Source organism: Odocoileus virginianus, chromosome 17, assembly GCF_023699985.2.
Source record: "Odocoileus virginianus isolate 20LAN1187 ecotype Illinois chromosome 17, Ovbor_1.2, whole genome shotgun sequence".
Lineage (NCBI taxonomy): Eukaryota > Metazoa > Chordata > Mammalia > Artiodactyla > Cervidae > Odocoileus > Odocoileus virginianus.
The window spans coordinates 32,110,693-32,125,851 of record NC_069690.1 but is presented as its reverse complement, the minus strand read 5'-3'; the positions used below and the strand labels follow the sequence as shown (position 1 = coordinate 32,125,851).

The 15,159-nt window shown below is 44.6% G+C and overlaps 1 protein-coding gene across 3 annotated transcripts in view; it reads right to left on the bottom strand.

Moving 5' to 3' along the window:
- Positions 1-12,397, bottom strand: part of AKAP10 (A-kinase anchoring protein 10) — a 43,280-nt gene extending 30,883 nt beyond the window's left edge. For 2 of the 3 annotated variants that reach the window (XM_070479198.1, XM_070479200.1), the window contains exons 1-2: positions 8,601-8,845; positions 1,016-1,063 (exon numbers count right to left, since the gene is read on the bottom strand). In XM_070479198.1, coding sequence (XP_070335299.1) covers positions 1,016-1,063; positions 8,601-8,688 — 136 coding nt within the window. In that variant the 5' untranslated portion in view covers positions 8,689-8,845. Of the gene's footprint in view, positions 1-1,015; positions 1,064-8,600; positions 8,846-12,374 lie in introns of those variants that run through there. The other variant, XM_070479199.1, reaches the window with a different exon arrangement.
- Positions 12,398-15,159: the final 2,762 nt, after the last annotated feature.

Here is a 15,159-nt window from a genome sequence, read left to right as displayed (position 1 = left end):
ATTCACAAAATTTATTTTCTTTCATAGCCTAAAGAAATAATAATATCCTGTTGACTTCAGGATAAACAGGAATTCATCAAATTCACATGGTCAAAGTAACCCTATGAATTCATTGCTACGGCTGAATTAAAATTCCACTCATCCCACTTGTTCCACACAAATATCAAAAGACTCTCATGAAAGGTCTTTAAGAGGTTTTGGTTTAGTGCACTGAACCAACACGGAATCCACCTGACTTTAAATGATCAGAAACAAGCAGAGAATAAGGCTGTGAGGTAGCCTACTTATTCCCTAATCTTACAAACCTCTTAAGTTATAATCAGTGTCCCTCTCAAAAATTGAACAAGTGGAGTTAATACTCAATGCTAGCCACACAACATGCAAATATTTAAAAGAAAAATCTAAAGAAGTAGCAATCTACAGTATTTGTGTAAATAAATTACATCTATGAAAATTATATGCCATGGACATGGAAGTAATTTTCATTACAATTTTCCCATTCCAAAATTTTTGTACATTGACATAATGAAATCAGTCACAACTACAGCAGAAATTACAGTCTAAAAAAAGCAGGCTCTTACCTACAAATAAGGACGATATATTGATTCCAATAATGAACTCTGAATAAATTTTAAGTTAGGGCCATTCGTTCAAAGTAATAAAGAAGGGAAAACAGTGAGCATCCAGATCCCAGATAAACCTCAGAAAACCAGGCTTTATAAGTCAGTGGTCAGACTGCTCAGTAAAGAGTATTTTCTGCTTTTAGTTTTTTAGAATAAAGTCAATCAATTGCTTTTAGAGAATCACTGAAATGTGTGATTAGCAAGGAGGACATTGGTTCCCTGGAATCACCAAGACAGCCAATGAATGCTCAGTAAAAGCCTAGCATATGTTGGGTGTTAAAAGATACATCAATAAGTCACAACCATGAGTAATTGTAAAAGAAGGCAGAGATGATAAACAAGGGAGAACGCAACATGATTAAAGAGCTCATAACTGTGAAGCGCTGACTCACCTTTGACTGACTTGACATCTGGGGTCTTCTCCTGCTCTTTGCTCTTCACTGCAAGAGAGGAGGGCAGCATGATCAACTTCTTCAGCCAAATGCCTCCTCCATACACTGTAAAACTCAGGTCAGCTCTATTCCAATAGGTGAGCATGTTCAAAGTTTTACACAAAAGGGCAAGCCGCCCTGGAGCAGGGCAGGGCAGCTGTCAGGGGGTTTCTCAGAGAAGCGCCCTCTGAATGGCACTTGGTCAAGAAGGCTGAGTGCTTAAGGTGAGATGAGGTCAGGACACCTAGGTTCAAATTTGAGCTCTCCCATGTGATCCTGAACCAGTTACTTTAATTCTCAGGATCTCAATTTCCTTGATTTACAAAACTTGGTCATTCTTATGAGCTAATAAAGAGTCATTTCAACAGGCAGGATTTCAACCTTGGTCTGTGGAACCAGAGAAATCACTCTTCTACCCTTGGTTAAAAGCCTGCAGAATGACTGTGTGATTAAGATAACGTGTGTAAATGAATGTCTCAGAGGCACCTCCCACCCCATACACTAGAACTCAACACGTACTTTTCCAGCAACGTGTCTCAGTACCCAGCCCTGTGCTGGGATGACAGGTGTTTGCAGCCGCCTCAGCTGCATCGGCCAACTGACTTCATCTCCCTCTTGAAACATGAATTTGGCATGGCTTCCGTGAAACCCCACTCCTCGTTTTCCAGGGGCTCCTTCTCAGCTTATCCCTGGCCGACTTCTCCTCTGCCAGCTGGGAGTTTCTCAGGGACAAGATTGGTTCCCTTTCTCTCCACTGCATGTACATATGTACTTCCTTGCTGATCTCAGCTATTCTTCAGGCTTTCAATACCACAGACATGCCGTAACTCCCAAAGTACTCGCTCTAGTCTGAGTACTTTTTGATCTCAAATTCATAGTTTACTAACTTTCTGCCATCTTTCATAATCCCACTGCCTAAATGGGATGTACCATCTTCCCCCAAACCTGCTCCTAAGTCAATCTTTTTCTCCTCTCATAAATGTTTCACTGCCCACTAGCTTCTCAGGCCAAAACTCCGGGAGTCATCTTCCATACTCTCAAGCACCTCCAAACCACTTCTAAGAACAACGGGTTCCACCACCAAGTACCTTAGAGGTATATTTTATTGTATGCAAACTTTAAATTTTAATGTAGTCAAACTACATTGATTAAATTTTCCTATGTCTTATTTCTTACCCCTATATTTTCTTCTATATGATTTCAAACTTTGCTTTTTCAAATTCTGGGCTCCAACTCACCTGGCATTTATTTCTGTATTATCAGGGATAGCAAACTACAGCCCAAGGGCCAAGTCCAGCCCACCACCAGTTTTTCATAGTGTTTCTGTATAGTCTATGGCTACAAGGATAGAGGAGAGTGAGGTGGACCAAATAGCCTTCAAAGCCTAAAATATTTACTGTTTTTTTACAGAAAAAGTTTGCTGACCCCCTGATGTACATAATGAGGAAGTCTTAATTTTTCTTTTCTTTTTTTTGGGCCAGCGGGATAATGAACACAACTTACTGATTAGTCCAATCTTTCCCAAATGAATAGGAACTCTTTATATACTACGTTCCCATACATACGTGGGTCTGTTTCTGGGCCTACTACTGTAATTACTAACTATGTAATAGGCTCTGGCAGAGCCAAGCCCTCTATCATATTCTTTTTTCAAAACTATCTTTCATATTATCTGTAGGACCAACTTGTCCTGATCCTAAAACCCTCATGGTAATTTCTTTTTAAACATTAAGCATTGACTTGATCAATTTGGGAGAGAGTTCACATCTTTCTGGTATTGAGTCTTTCTATTCATGAACATAGTATACCTCTATTTATTTGGGTCTCCTTTTAGGTCCACTTATATTTTGTAAACTCCATAGAGATTTCAGTTTTTTATTTTTAATGGCTACAGGGATACAACTGAGTTTCAAATACTTATTCTAATGGTATATGTGTAAATTTTCTTAAACTTTCTCTGTACACAATCATATTGTCTGTGAATAATGACTCTGGTTCCCTTTCCCTCACAAAACTTTTCTATTCTTTTTCATGTGTGCTATAGTGAAGACTATGTTAGTTTTCTTTTTGTTTGTATAACCCTGATCTATATTCTCATCCTTTTAACTTTCCTATGCTCTTTTTAACGTTTAAACAGCATAGATTAGGAAACCAATCTGAAGACAACCATTTCTTTATTGTCTGGGTCTGTTTTTGTCACATTTCTGTTTATTGTGATTACTGTTCTTTATTTCCAAAGCAGAATGTTCTTAAAACTCAATTACAACTACACACGTGTTGACTTCTCCTAGTAATTCTGTTGATTTTACTTTATATATTTTGAGACTGATTTTAGGTGCAAACCAGTTCAGAATTTTATCTTCCTAGTACTCTACTCATTTTACCATACTTCACGGACTTTTTTTTCCAACCCTACTAGTATTTTATGCTTTGAAGTATTTCAGCTACTTCACAAGCTTTCTTCTCTTTGCATCCATTTATTTTCAATTTCTCTGTCTTTATGTTTTTGCTGTGTTTCTGGTAAATAGCTGGATTTTCGATTATTATCCAACCCAAGTCATTACTTTTTGTCCACCTTTCGATGGACTTTTACTAGATTTTTATTTACATTTACTGTCGTTTATTTCTACCACCTTATTTCACACTACTGACTCTTCCTGTATTTTTAAAAATTATTATGAAACATTTAAAACAGAGGCAAGACACTTAGGTTTAGCAAAACTTAACATTATACCATATTTGCTTTGGAAAAATTTTTAAAGGAAATAAAACATTGCAGGTACAACTAAAGTCCCTCTGTAACCTCATTCCCCTTCTCCATAGAGAAACAATTTCAGAAAGTGAATGCTTAAGGTTTCCATCCACACTTTTACTATTTAACATACTTATGCATTCATAAGCAATATATAGCATTGTTTGAAGGTTTTAAACAAGTGGTTGTACCAATTGCCATTTCCAGCAGCAGTATATCCTAATTAAATCTTGATACAGTCAAGCTTTAATGTCAACTCCTAAGTCTTTTCAAGAACTTCACTCCTGCAAGTAACATTTCTTTTCTGTATCATTTTCTCTCTCTCTACTGAGTTCTTTCTATCAGCAGACAAACAAGCTTAGCATCTTTTATTTTAAAAATAACAACAAAAAACACCCCTTACCCTAAAGGCTCCTTGCAGTTATTGGCCTTGTTTTTCCCTCTTAACTGCAAATTTTGTTATTCTTTTTACTTTCCCCACTTCACATTCTCCCTTCAACCTGTTCCACTGACACTACATATAAAAGTGGTCAATTACTTCCATGTTATCAAAGTGAACAGCTATGTCTATTTACCTCAACCTTGTAAGTGACATTAAATACAATACTCCCTACTTTTTGAAGTACTATCTTCTCTTAGCTTTCAAGACACTCCACTCCTGTATCACTTGGCATTTTCTTTTCGAGTCTTCTTTGCCAATGGCTCATGTTCCTCAACTTAACTTCTAAAAGCTCAATTAACTCCAGCACTCTCTCTTTGTCTACAGTATGGCAGGTTATGCTACCTCACCACTGAACTCATTCTCCCCTTCTTAGCAAGAGGGTCGTAGCCTGGCACACAGCTGGCTAGCTTCTCTCCATTTCCCAAAGCCCTTAAGTTAGCTGGGACCACATGACTAGGTTCTCAGCAATTAAATGTGAACAGGAGCAGTATGTGCCATTTCTGGCCAAAGCTTCTCTCTTCCCTTACCATGGGTCAGAAAGCTGACAGAAGGGACTATGACTTGGCTTTATAACATGCAATAAAGCTTAAGAGAAAGAGGAATAAGACAATAGTAGGAAAATGATCCCTGAATGATCATGAAGGAAAGCCACCTGATGACCAGGGACCTGGACTGTTACACAAGAGAGAAATAAAGGCCTATCTTGTTTGAGCCATTGTTACTCTGTGTCTCTCTGTCATGGAAGCTTAGCCTTTCAACGTAACTAATTCATATATTGTATGTCTTCCCTAGATGATGTCACCCAGTCCTATGTCTTTAATTATTATTTATGCAAAATACTTTTAAATTCAGATAGAGAACTCAAGTTCTGAGCTCTTTCCTGAACTACAGACTAGTACATCCAACTGCCTCCTTGGCAGATCCACATGGACTCACAACCACCGAAGGAGAACTGTGGATTCTTCCTACCCCAAACTCTCAGTTTTCCACAGCTTTCCCAGTTTTCCTTCACTCCAGTCACTTACTCAAGCCATGTTTTCTCTAACTCCAAGACAACCCCATTGCCCTCTACTCCCAGTAAACTGCAGCCTTCTCTCCGTCCTTGAACAAAGCCAGCTCATTCCTACCTCAGGACATTTGTACTACCAGTTCCCTCCAGCAAGAATACAGTTCCTTTCACCTTTTCAAGGCTGGCTCTTTCCTCATTGAGACCTCAGTTTAAATACCATCTTCCTAGACAAGCCTTCCCTCTCTATCCAAATACAAACTGCCATCTGCTAAGCTGCTCCTATATCACTGTTTAAATTCTCTGCACAGCACTGATTACCTTCTGGAATTTTTCTTATTTTCATTCACCTACTCAACAGATATTTACTAAATTCCTAACTATATCCCAAGCACTGATCAGGACTTGAAGATACGGCCATGAACAAACATAAGCTTCCTTCCTAACAAAACACATGAGTCAGCAGATGGTGATAAACACTGCAGAAAAAAAATAAAAAAGCAGGGCCACAGTAAGGGAGTGCAGGGGCTGGGGGCTGCAATCTTCAGCAGGCTGGTCAGAGAACCCTTCACTAAGATGTCAATTAATCAAAACCCTGGAGGAGAAGGGGGAAGAAAATAGGCTTGCATCTGTAAGAAGAGGTTTCCAGCCAGAGGGAACAAGTGCAAAGGCCCTGAGGTGGGAATCTATTTGACAACAAGGTGGCCAACACACAAGGAAGAGTGCTGGAGAAAGGGAACAGATGAAAACAGAGGAGAAACAGGACGTAGATTATGTAGGGCCATATACAGGAAACCACTGAGGGCATCTGAACAGAGGTGTGGCATAATGCAGTTTGAAAACACACCAGGGGAATCAAAAGTGGAGGAAGGGAAACCAAATTGAAGCCGAATGCAAAATAACACTGTTTCCTTGATCGTCATAAAATCGGCTTCATCTTGACACTTAAGCTGAGATCTGAATGACATCCCCTCAGAGGACTTCATTAACCACCCAAACTAAATAGAGATGCCAGGGTGTTCACAGTCAGGGATGGTGAGAAGTGACTGGATTTGAGCTATATTCTGGGGTGAACCTAACAGATGTGCTGATGGATCAGACATACAGTAGGAGAGAAAGAGGTTGAAAAAAGTACTAAAGTTTTAGCCTGAGCAATTAAAAGACCAGAAATGCAATCTATCAAGATACTGAAAAACAGATGAAGGAAGGTTAAATCTAAAGTGAAATTTTAGATACAGTAAGTTGTTTATTAGTTGACCTCCTAGACATCTATTGTTGTTTGGTGGTGTTGTTTAGTCGCTTGGTCATGTCTGACTCTTTGCAACCCCAAGGACTGTAGCCCACCAGGCTCCCCTGTCCATGAGATTCCCCAGGCAAGAATACTGGCGTTGGTTGCCATTTCCTCCTCCAGGGGATCTTCCTGACCCAGGGATTGAAGCCATATCTCCTGCACTGCAGGTGGATTCTTTACTGCTGAGCCACCTGGGAAGCCCAGACATTTATGCATAGAGGTAAAAAGTGGACCAACAGTTGGATATGGAGTCTAGATTCAGGGAAGAGAATCCAAGCTGGAGACATAATTCTGGGAGTCATCGGCAGATAGGTGGTATTTAAAAATGGTATTTAGAAACTGGATGGGAGCTCTAAATAGGACCATCTCCAGTTTCTATTCTTGCTACATCCAGTCTCCAAAAAACATCTAGAATGATCTTTTCAAAGCAAAATGAGATCAAATCACTCCTCTTTGAAATTTTAAAATATTGTCTCTGCACTTGGAATAACACCTTGCCGTGACCTACAAAGCTCTGAATCATCTGATCTTTGTGTACCTCTCAGAACCGCAGTCACAGTGGGCTTCTTTTCTCTCTTGAAGGACACCAAACTCTTACGACCCAGCCTTTGAACACTATTCCCTGTGCCTGGAATGCTCTTCCCTGGCCTCTATACATTACCTCTTGTTGTTCTTCAGCTCTAAGTTTCAAGGTCGTCTGCTGAAGCCTTTGACTAACATCAAATCGAAATACGTCTCTTCTTTCAAGCTTTCTCTTTCATAACTCTTTACTCAGTTTGTAAAGAGAGAGAGAGAGAGGTTTATTGTCTACCCCAGCAGACAACAAGCTCCTTGGAAATACGGATTTTGTCTTGTGCAGTGCTCAATACTGAGGGCCTTAGCACAGTGCCTGGCAAAGAGCAGACATTCAAAAGTATTGGCTGAATAGACAACAGGCTATGAGCAAAGCAATTTGCCTCATTATGCCATTATACACAGAACACTCCTTATCCAAAAAAAAAAAAACCAACCATTTCAACACTGTCGAACAAATTAGAGAGTTATCAACCATACCAAAGTACCTTACCAACACAGTTTCCTTGTACCATGTTACCACTTTCATTCATTCAGAGCGGTTTTCATTCATTCATCATGGTTTCATTCACTGATCACCTGGCATCAGTTACTAAAACTCCTTGTGTACTTAAAAGGAATTCTTTATAGAGTTGAATGGGGTCTTTAGGAATCACCGAATTCTCAGCTGAGAGGAAAGTGGGTCAACATTTTTCTGTCCCAGATGACAGAGTTAGTAGCAGAGCTGTCACATAAACCCAAGTCTGATTTAGTTCAGTGCTTTCCCCAAACCTGCATTTGTCTGGGAAATTTTCCCTGAAGCAACAAGAATCGATACAAGAATCACTATCATCCCAAAAGACCCACACTAGTCCACCCTGGATACGTACCCGTAACGAAATGCCAAAAACCTTACCCAGACTCAAAAGAAAGTTGCCTCTACTCAAAAAACTGGGCAGCTACTACTATTGAAAACTAGAAATATCAATATAAGCAGTTTGTCTATAAAGTTAGGATTCCAGTAGCAAGTAAACTTGCAAAGTCATCAAAAGGACTCTTCTTCATTAGGGAACTTCTAGCCGTAAGTTAAGTAATGTCATTTTAGGAACAGCAGAATCCCCCTCCCCCCATAAAGGGGAAACTGGAAAAGAGCACTCGTTGAAGAAAACAATTTTTTCACGTGTTGCTTTTAGACACAAACCCCTCGATATTCTGAAAAGTCGTAGACTTCCGTAATACTGAAGAAATTTCCATTTTCTGGTATAAACGCACCACCCCCACCCCACTCCCCGCGAAAGAGCTGTGTTTCTGCAGAAGGCATGCCCCAAGCAGGTCCCGGCACACACTTCAGGAGCAGCCGGCGTTCGGCCGCGCGGAGGCCCAGCTCCCTCCCACAAGCCCGCTGGCCAGGCACGCAGGCAGTCCGACCGCGCGGAACCGAGGCATCGCTGCCCGAGGGCCCGCCGACCGCCGCCCCAAGCCCGGCCCCGCGCCCCTCGCTACCTTTCCGCCGGAAGAAGGACATGGCGGGGCCCGGGTCGGGGCGGAGGGCGCGGGGGGACTGCCGCGGGGAGGGCCCGGCTCCCCTCATTCAGCAACCTGCCCGGACTTCCGGGTCCGCAGCAGCCGCCGCGCTAGCCCAAAAGGAGACTCGTCTTCCGGGTGTGGGCCCCGCCGCCTCCTCGAGACGCGCGGGTAGCTCCTGCCGCCATGTTACCAAGCCGCCCGCCCGGAGTTCCGGTCCTTCGCCGCGCGGGGCTTCACGGGAGGCCGCGCGCCGGCCCCGCCCCCCGCCACGCCTCCTCGCCTCCTCGCCTCCTCCCGCGGCGGGGCCGGCGCCCGCGCCGCCCAAGGGACTCGCGCGCTACCTGCACCCGGCCCTGGACCCCGCGTCTCTCCTGTTCCTGGGCGGTGCGAGAGTGGCCCCTGGAGAGCCCTTGACCCGGCCGAGTGTGACCCGCACCCCGCGCTCTCAGGGATCGGACCCTGGCGTGGATCTCGGGATGCGGACTGGGTCCTGGGATGCGGACTCGAGGCACCACCTGTCCCCGCGACTTCGGCCGTGGAGGAGGTGCGTTGGGCTTATTACAAGACGCGATCGCTGAGAACGCTCAGCTCTGAAAGGACAGCAACATAAAAACCTCGCCAGTATTTACCGGGCGGACTCCAAGGGTCATTCTTCCAGCCTCCTTCAAATGCCATTTTTCCTAGGAACCTCTGACCTCCCTCGACCCTAGAAGCAGAGCGAACCTCCCACCCGTGGGTCCTCTCCCACAGGACTGGGAATTCTGCTCGTGTGCGGTAGAGGAGCCTGGCAGGAAGTAGCACATCAATAAATGGGTTTTTCAGTCAGTGAAGTCCATCAAGTGATGGACAGAGCAACGGAGGTCCAGAGAGAAGAGGCAACTGGTCCAAGGTTATTCAGGGTGTGGGTGTTGAGACTATAACCAGAACCCGGGGTCTAGTCACAATATAATCAGAGCAGGTCAATAGATTTGTCTGGGTTTGGTCCCTGGGTGGGGAAAATCCCCTGGAGGAGGGCATGGCAACCCGCTCCAGTATTCTTGCCTGGAGAATCCCATGGACAGAGGAACCAGGCGGGCTACAGTCCGAAGGGTCGCAAAGTTGGACACGACTGAGCGACCAAACCACAGGGGCATGTGCGGTAGCGACGGCGGATATGTATGGAAAGATCACTGTGCGCAGGTGCCAAACCCTCCGGACGCTCGACGACCGTTGGAGAATCTCGGTGGGAGAACCAGGCGCAGAGAGATAACCTGCCCAAGGTCACGGCCTAACCAGAGGCGAAGTGTGTGGGATCTCAGACCTAGAGAGTTGGCTCCAGAGCCAAGGTCAAATCTCTTCCTGGGTAAGGACAGTGTCCGGGCGGGAGCAAGAGGCTGCCGCGGCTCCGGGCGTCCGAGTGTGTCCTCCCTGACCTGAGCAGGTGCTAGCTATGCACCTCTGTCTGACCGCGGAGTCTTCAAGGGGTCCGAGCGGCTCCCCCGCTGGTCAGAAGGGCGCTGACCCTAGCCTGACGCAGGGGAACCACTCTCTAAGGTCTGTGGTGGGTGAAACCCGGGGTCCTGCCCCCTTTTCCGGGAAGGGGAGTTGGGCTGACGTCCAGGGCCAGTGGGGCGGGGGTGGGTCTCTAGGTTCCCTACTTGGTCGGTGTAAGCGGTGAGGGACTTCCAGCAGGAGTCGAGTGCGAGGCGGCTGCGCTCCAAGCAGGGAAGTGCGGCGCCCTCTCTCGGGAGTCCAAATTGAGGAGTGCAAGGCATGCCCCCAATATCTCTGCGAGGGGAGCACGAGGGATGTGGGGGTAGCGCTCCGGTCCCTCTAAATCTCCTTCCTCTTTTCTCCAACTACGCATAGAATCAAAGTAAAGAGCTGAGTCCTACCGCGCCTTCCAGTGTGATATCTGCTCTGGAGGCCCCATCCCACCCCGCCCCAACAGAAATTCTGCCACTTTTATTCCCGGGACCAGAAAGCATCCCTGCTGCTGCTAAGTCACTTCAGTCGTGTCTGACTCTGTGCGGCCCCATGGACTGCAGCCTACCAGGCTCCTCGGACGTCCATGGGATTTTCCAGGCAAGAGTACTGGAGTGGGGTGCCATTGCATCCCAGTCAGTTAATAATACCCGTCGTTATTTATAAAGTGCTTATCATGTGCTCTCAAGGGTCTAAGTGATGTATAATCACAGTCTCACCAATCCTCCTTCTCCCCTAACAAAGACCCTGTGAGGTGGCTACCATCATTACCCCCAATTTACAGAGGATAACTCAGAGGCTCAATGAAACCCACCCAGGATCATAAGGCTAGTAAGGGGTAGGGGTAGGATTTCAGTCACTGTCCCTCTGACTCCAAAACTATTTGCTTGTAGCACTTCCTCCTGTCTCCCCCACACCCCTAATCTGCTGCTAATTCCCATTTATCCCATGTTCTAGTTAAGATGTCTATTTATTGGGCAAGCATAAGGGGATGAATGCTATTTAGCAGAGCAGATGCCTTCTGAATCATCACCCCTTAAAGTGTTTATACGCTTAAGGAAGCTTTAAGGGTATTATCATTTAATCTTCTGGAATGTGATGATCCACATAGGAACAGAGTTAAAACAAGAATATAGAAATAAACAAGAAAATTCCAGTGGCCCAAATGCCCAGTTGTGACAAATTGATACTTTGCATTTCTAAGTTAATTTGTTAGAGCCACTTTAATTTACACATAAAACAAATTTAATTTTTGTGAAACAAAATTGAGTTTTACCAGAAGGAATTTCTTTCATTATGTTCCTAATTTTAAGAGAACCCTCACAGGCTTTTTATACCAGTTGTATTAATTATACAAGCCAGTGAGGTAAAATCAGCAAGTTAATTCTCACAAAGCCAGTGCATAAAACCAATCTTCTATGACAAATACTGTTTACAGAGGACTTCCCTGGTGGTCTAGTGGTTAAGAACTCGCCTTCCAATGCAGGGGATGTGGGTCCAATCCCTGGTCAGGGAACTAAGATCCCACTTGCTGCAGTGCAACTAAACCTGCTCAGGGAAAACCCAGCGAAATCAAGAAACAAATACTCTTTACAAATTGAGTGAACTGTGTTCTACAACAAATATTCAAACGCATTTAACTGTCTATATCAAGCACCCTTTGGTTTGATAACTTGCTAGAAGGACTTGCAAAACTCACTGAGAGCTGTTACATACTCATGGGTGTAGCTTATTACTGCTAAAGGATGCATACTAGGATCAACCAAGGGAAGAAATGCCAAGGGCAGAATCCAGGGAGGTACCAAACACAGAGCTCCGGTTTATCCTCTCCCCAGGGAGTCGGACAGCATGACTTCCCAGCTTTGAATTATAATGATATTCGTGGAGGACTGCCAATGAGGGGAGCTTACCCAAGCCTTGGTGTTGAAAGCTTTTCTGGGGGGGTTCCATCACATAAGCATGGTTATCGCCCTTGTGGTTGATCTCAGTCTCCAGATCCTCAAGAGATCACACTGATATCACAGGACCCAAAGTCCCTACCTCAAATCATTTGTTATTATATGGCTGGCCGAAGGCCAAACAAAACAAAACACTCCTATCAGATGCGATATTCCAAGGGTAAGAGATGACTTCCCAGCAGCCCAGGGTTAAGGTCAGACTTTCCTTTGGGCAAGTTAAATTATTTTCAATACAAATGTCTAACAGGTTTAAAATTTTCACCAGCGTGGCAGGCTCCTGAATCTTTGTAGGGCTTAGATCTCGCCTTCTGGTGTGTATGTGTCTTACCATGGCATCTAGAATACCTGCGATTTCTTGCTCACTGGGTGTAGATAGCATGATGTCATCAACAGTGCCCCAGTGGGATGTTCTGCAGAACATCCAGACAATGAAGGGTTCTTTGGACCTGTACTGTCCAACATGGTAGCCACTAGCTATGTGCAGCTTTACAGCACTTGAAATGTGAGTAGTTGAATTAAGATGTGATGTGCTGTAAGTGTAAATTATACATCATATCTCAAAACTTGGAATGAAAAAATAATGTAAAATAGCTCATTAACGTTTTATATTGATTCCATGTTGAAAAGATAATATTTTAGATATATCGGGCTAAGTAAATGCAGGTATTATTAATTTTACTTGTTACTTTTTAATTTTTATTATTATTTTTAGTGTGATAACTGAAAATTAATAATAAAAGGAAACCTCAACTAAAATTGGAGTTAGGAAGGCCTGCAGAGCGAGCTCTCCCACCCTGCCCCTCACAATTAACTATCCCAACAGGAAGACATCAGTTCTTTACTGGGAGATGGAGAGAAGTACTCCCAAACAGGAAGTGTAACTACCCAACTACCCCAGCAGGAAGGCAACACACTCAGCCAAGGAGAAACTGTCTTCCTCTGAACTTTTTGTTTGCTCCAGTGAACTTTGATTTTTTCCTTGCAGATTTGGTGTCTGCTGAGGGCCAGATTCCTGGTTCATAGGTGGCTGTTTTCTCCTCTGTGTCCTCACAAGGCAGAAGGCACAAGAGAGCTCTCTAGGGTTTCCTTTACTTATTTTTTAAAATATTTTATTATTTAAGTAATTTATTTGTTTGGCTGCATCAAGTCTTGTGGCACTTGGGATATTTGTTGCTGTGTACAGTGTCTTTAGCTGCAGCATAAGAACTCTTGGTTCTTTAGTTGCGGCATGCAAATTCTTGGTTGCGGCATGTGGGATCTAGTTCCCTGACCAGTGATTGAACCCAGGCCCCCTGCTTTTTGGAGTCTTAGCCAATGGACCACCAGGGAATTCCCTGGGATGTCTGTCCTTTATCTGGGCACTGATTCCAGTCATGGGGGCTCTCAGATGACCTAATCACATTTTAAAAGTATCTTTTCCATGATGGCTTATCTCAGCATGTTGAATATAGTCCCCTGTGCTATACAGTAGGACCTCATTGTTAATAATAGTGTTTCTATTGCTGTTACACTAGTGAATAATCTAACTCCCACATTTCAACCACAGAAAGTGAAGCTTGTGGCAGGGCTGCGTAAAGGGCCCCTTCCTAGGGGAGGAGCGAGGGGTGGGTGAGTCAGGTGGGAAAGGAGGCAGAGCCAGTGGGGGGCAGTGTTCCTGAGTGGGCTGCCTGTGACCTAGAGGGCCTGCTGGGGCTGTGGGGCTGCACCCTGAGAAGTGTATGAACTGCACCCACGGTTCCCAGTCCTCATAGGTCAGGGGTTCACTCCACAGGGCATTGAGTCTCCTGCACTTCAGGGCTGTGGGGACAGACCCCAGGGCATTGTCAATACGGGAGCCCAGAGCAGGGGTGAGAGCACAGTTGGGCCAGGAGGTGAGGTGCTGTCAGTTACCCCTGCATGAAGCTGTCCAGAACCCATGTGGAACTGACATGGGAGCCAGTGGAGATCAGAAAGGTCCAGAAAGGCCCAAGTCAGGGATCAGAGGAAACTGGGCAAACACCACATGCATCACTCCACTCCCCATGCCAGACCAGCCAGTTCAGAGTGACCAGGAATGCAGCCAAGGGAATGGGTGTGTAGGGTCTCACAGATGCACAGATTCCGGGGATGTGTAGGGCCTGGAGATTTGACTGCCTGTTTCTTTAACAAGCTAATTTAAGATGATCATTTCAGTTCTCATCTTTGAGCACCTACCAGACATACTTTTAAAAAATTTTATTCCAATAAGAGCTCTTATTTTGCAGATAAAAAAAATCTCAGGGACTTCCCTGGTGGTTCAGTGGTTAAGAATCCATCTTGCAATGCTGGGGACAGGGGTTTGATCCCTGATCTGCAAAGATTACACATGCTTCTGGGCAGCTAAGCCCGAGTGCCACAACTGCTGAAGCCTGTGAGCCCTAGAGCCTTTGCTCTGCAGCAAGAGAAGCCACCGCAGTGAGAAGCCTGTGGACCTAAAGCAGAGAAAGCCCGAGCACAAAATGAAGACCCAGTGAAGCCAAACAAAATTTAAAAATAAAACAAATTTTTTAAAAAGAAAGTCTTAGGTAGGCTCTAATTCAACCAGTCTGAATGATTCTAAGGACTAGAATGTAGACTGGACATTTTAATTCCAAATTTTTTGTCTCCCTCCCACCAAAGGGCTTCCCTTGTAGCTCAGCTGGTAAAGAATCTGCCCGCAATGCAGGAGAACTCAGTTCAATTCCTGGGTCAGGAAGATTCCCCTGGTGAAGGGATAGGCTACCCACTCCATTATTCTTGGGCTTCCCTGGAGGCTCAGCTGGAAAGAAGCTGCCTGCAATGTGGGTAGGCCTGGGTTTGATCCCTGGATTGGGAAGATCCCTTGCAGAAGGGAACAATTACTCACTCCAGTATTCTGGCCTGGAGAATTCCATGGATATCCATGGGATCCCAAAGAGTTGGACATGACTGAGCAACGATCACTTTCACTTTCTCCCACCAAAAGGAGACTAGTGAGCCCAAACCTTTAATTGTCCCCATCTTGTCCCCCTCCTTTAATTCCCTGTGTACCATCAAACTTATTCATTTAAAATGAATTTGAGTGGCGTCTCTCTCATATTCTGCTGCTATGAGGATCCATCCTCAAGAGAATCAGG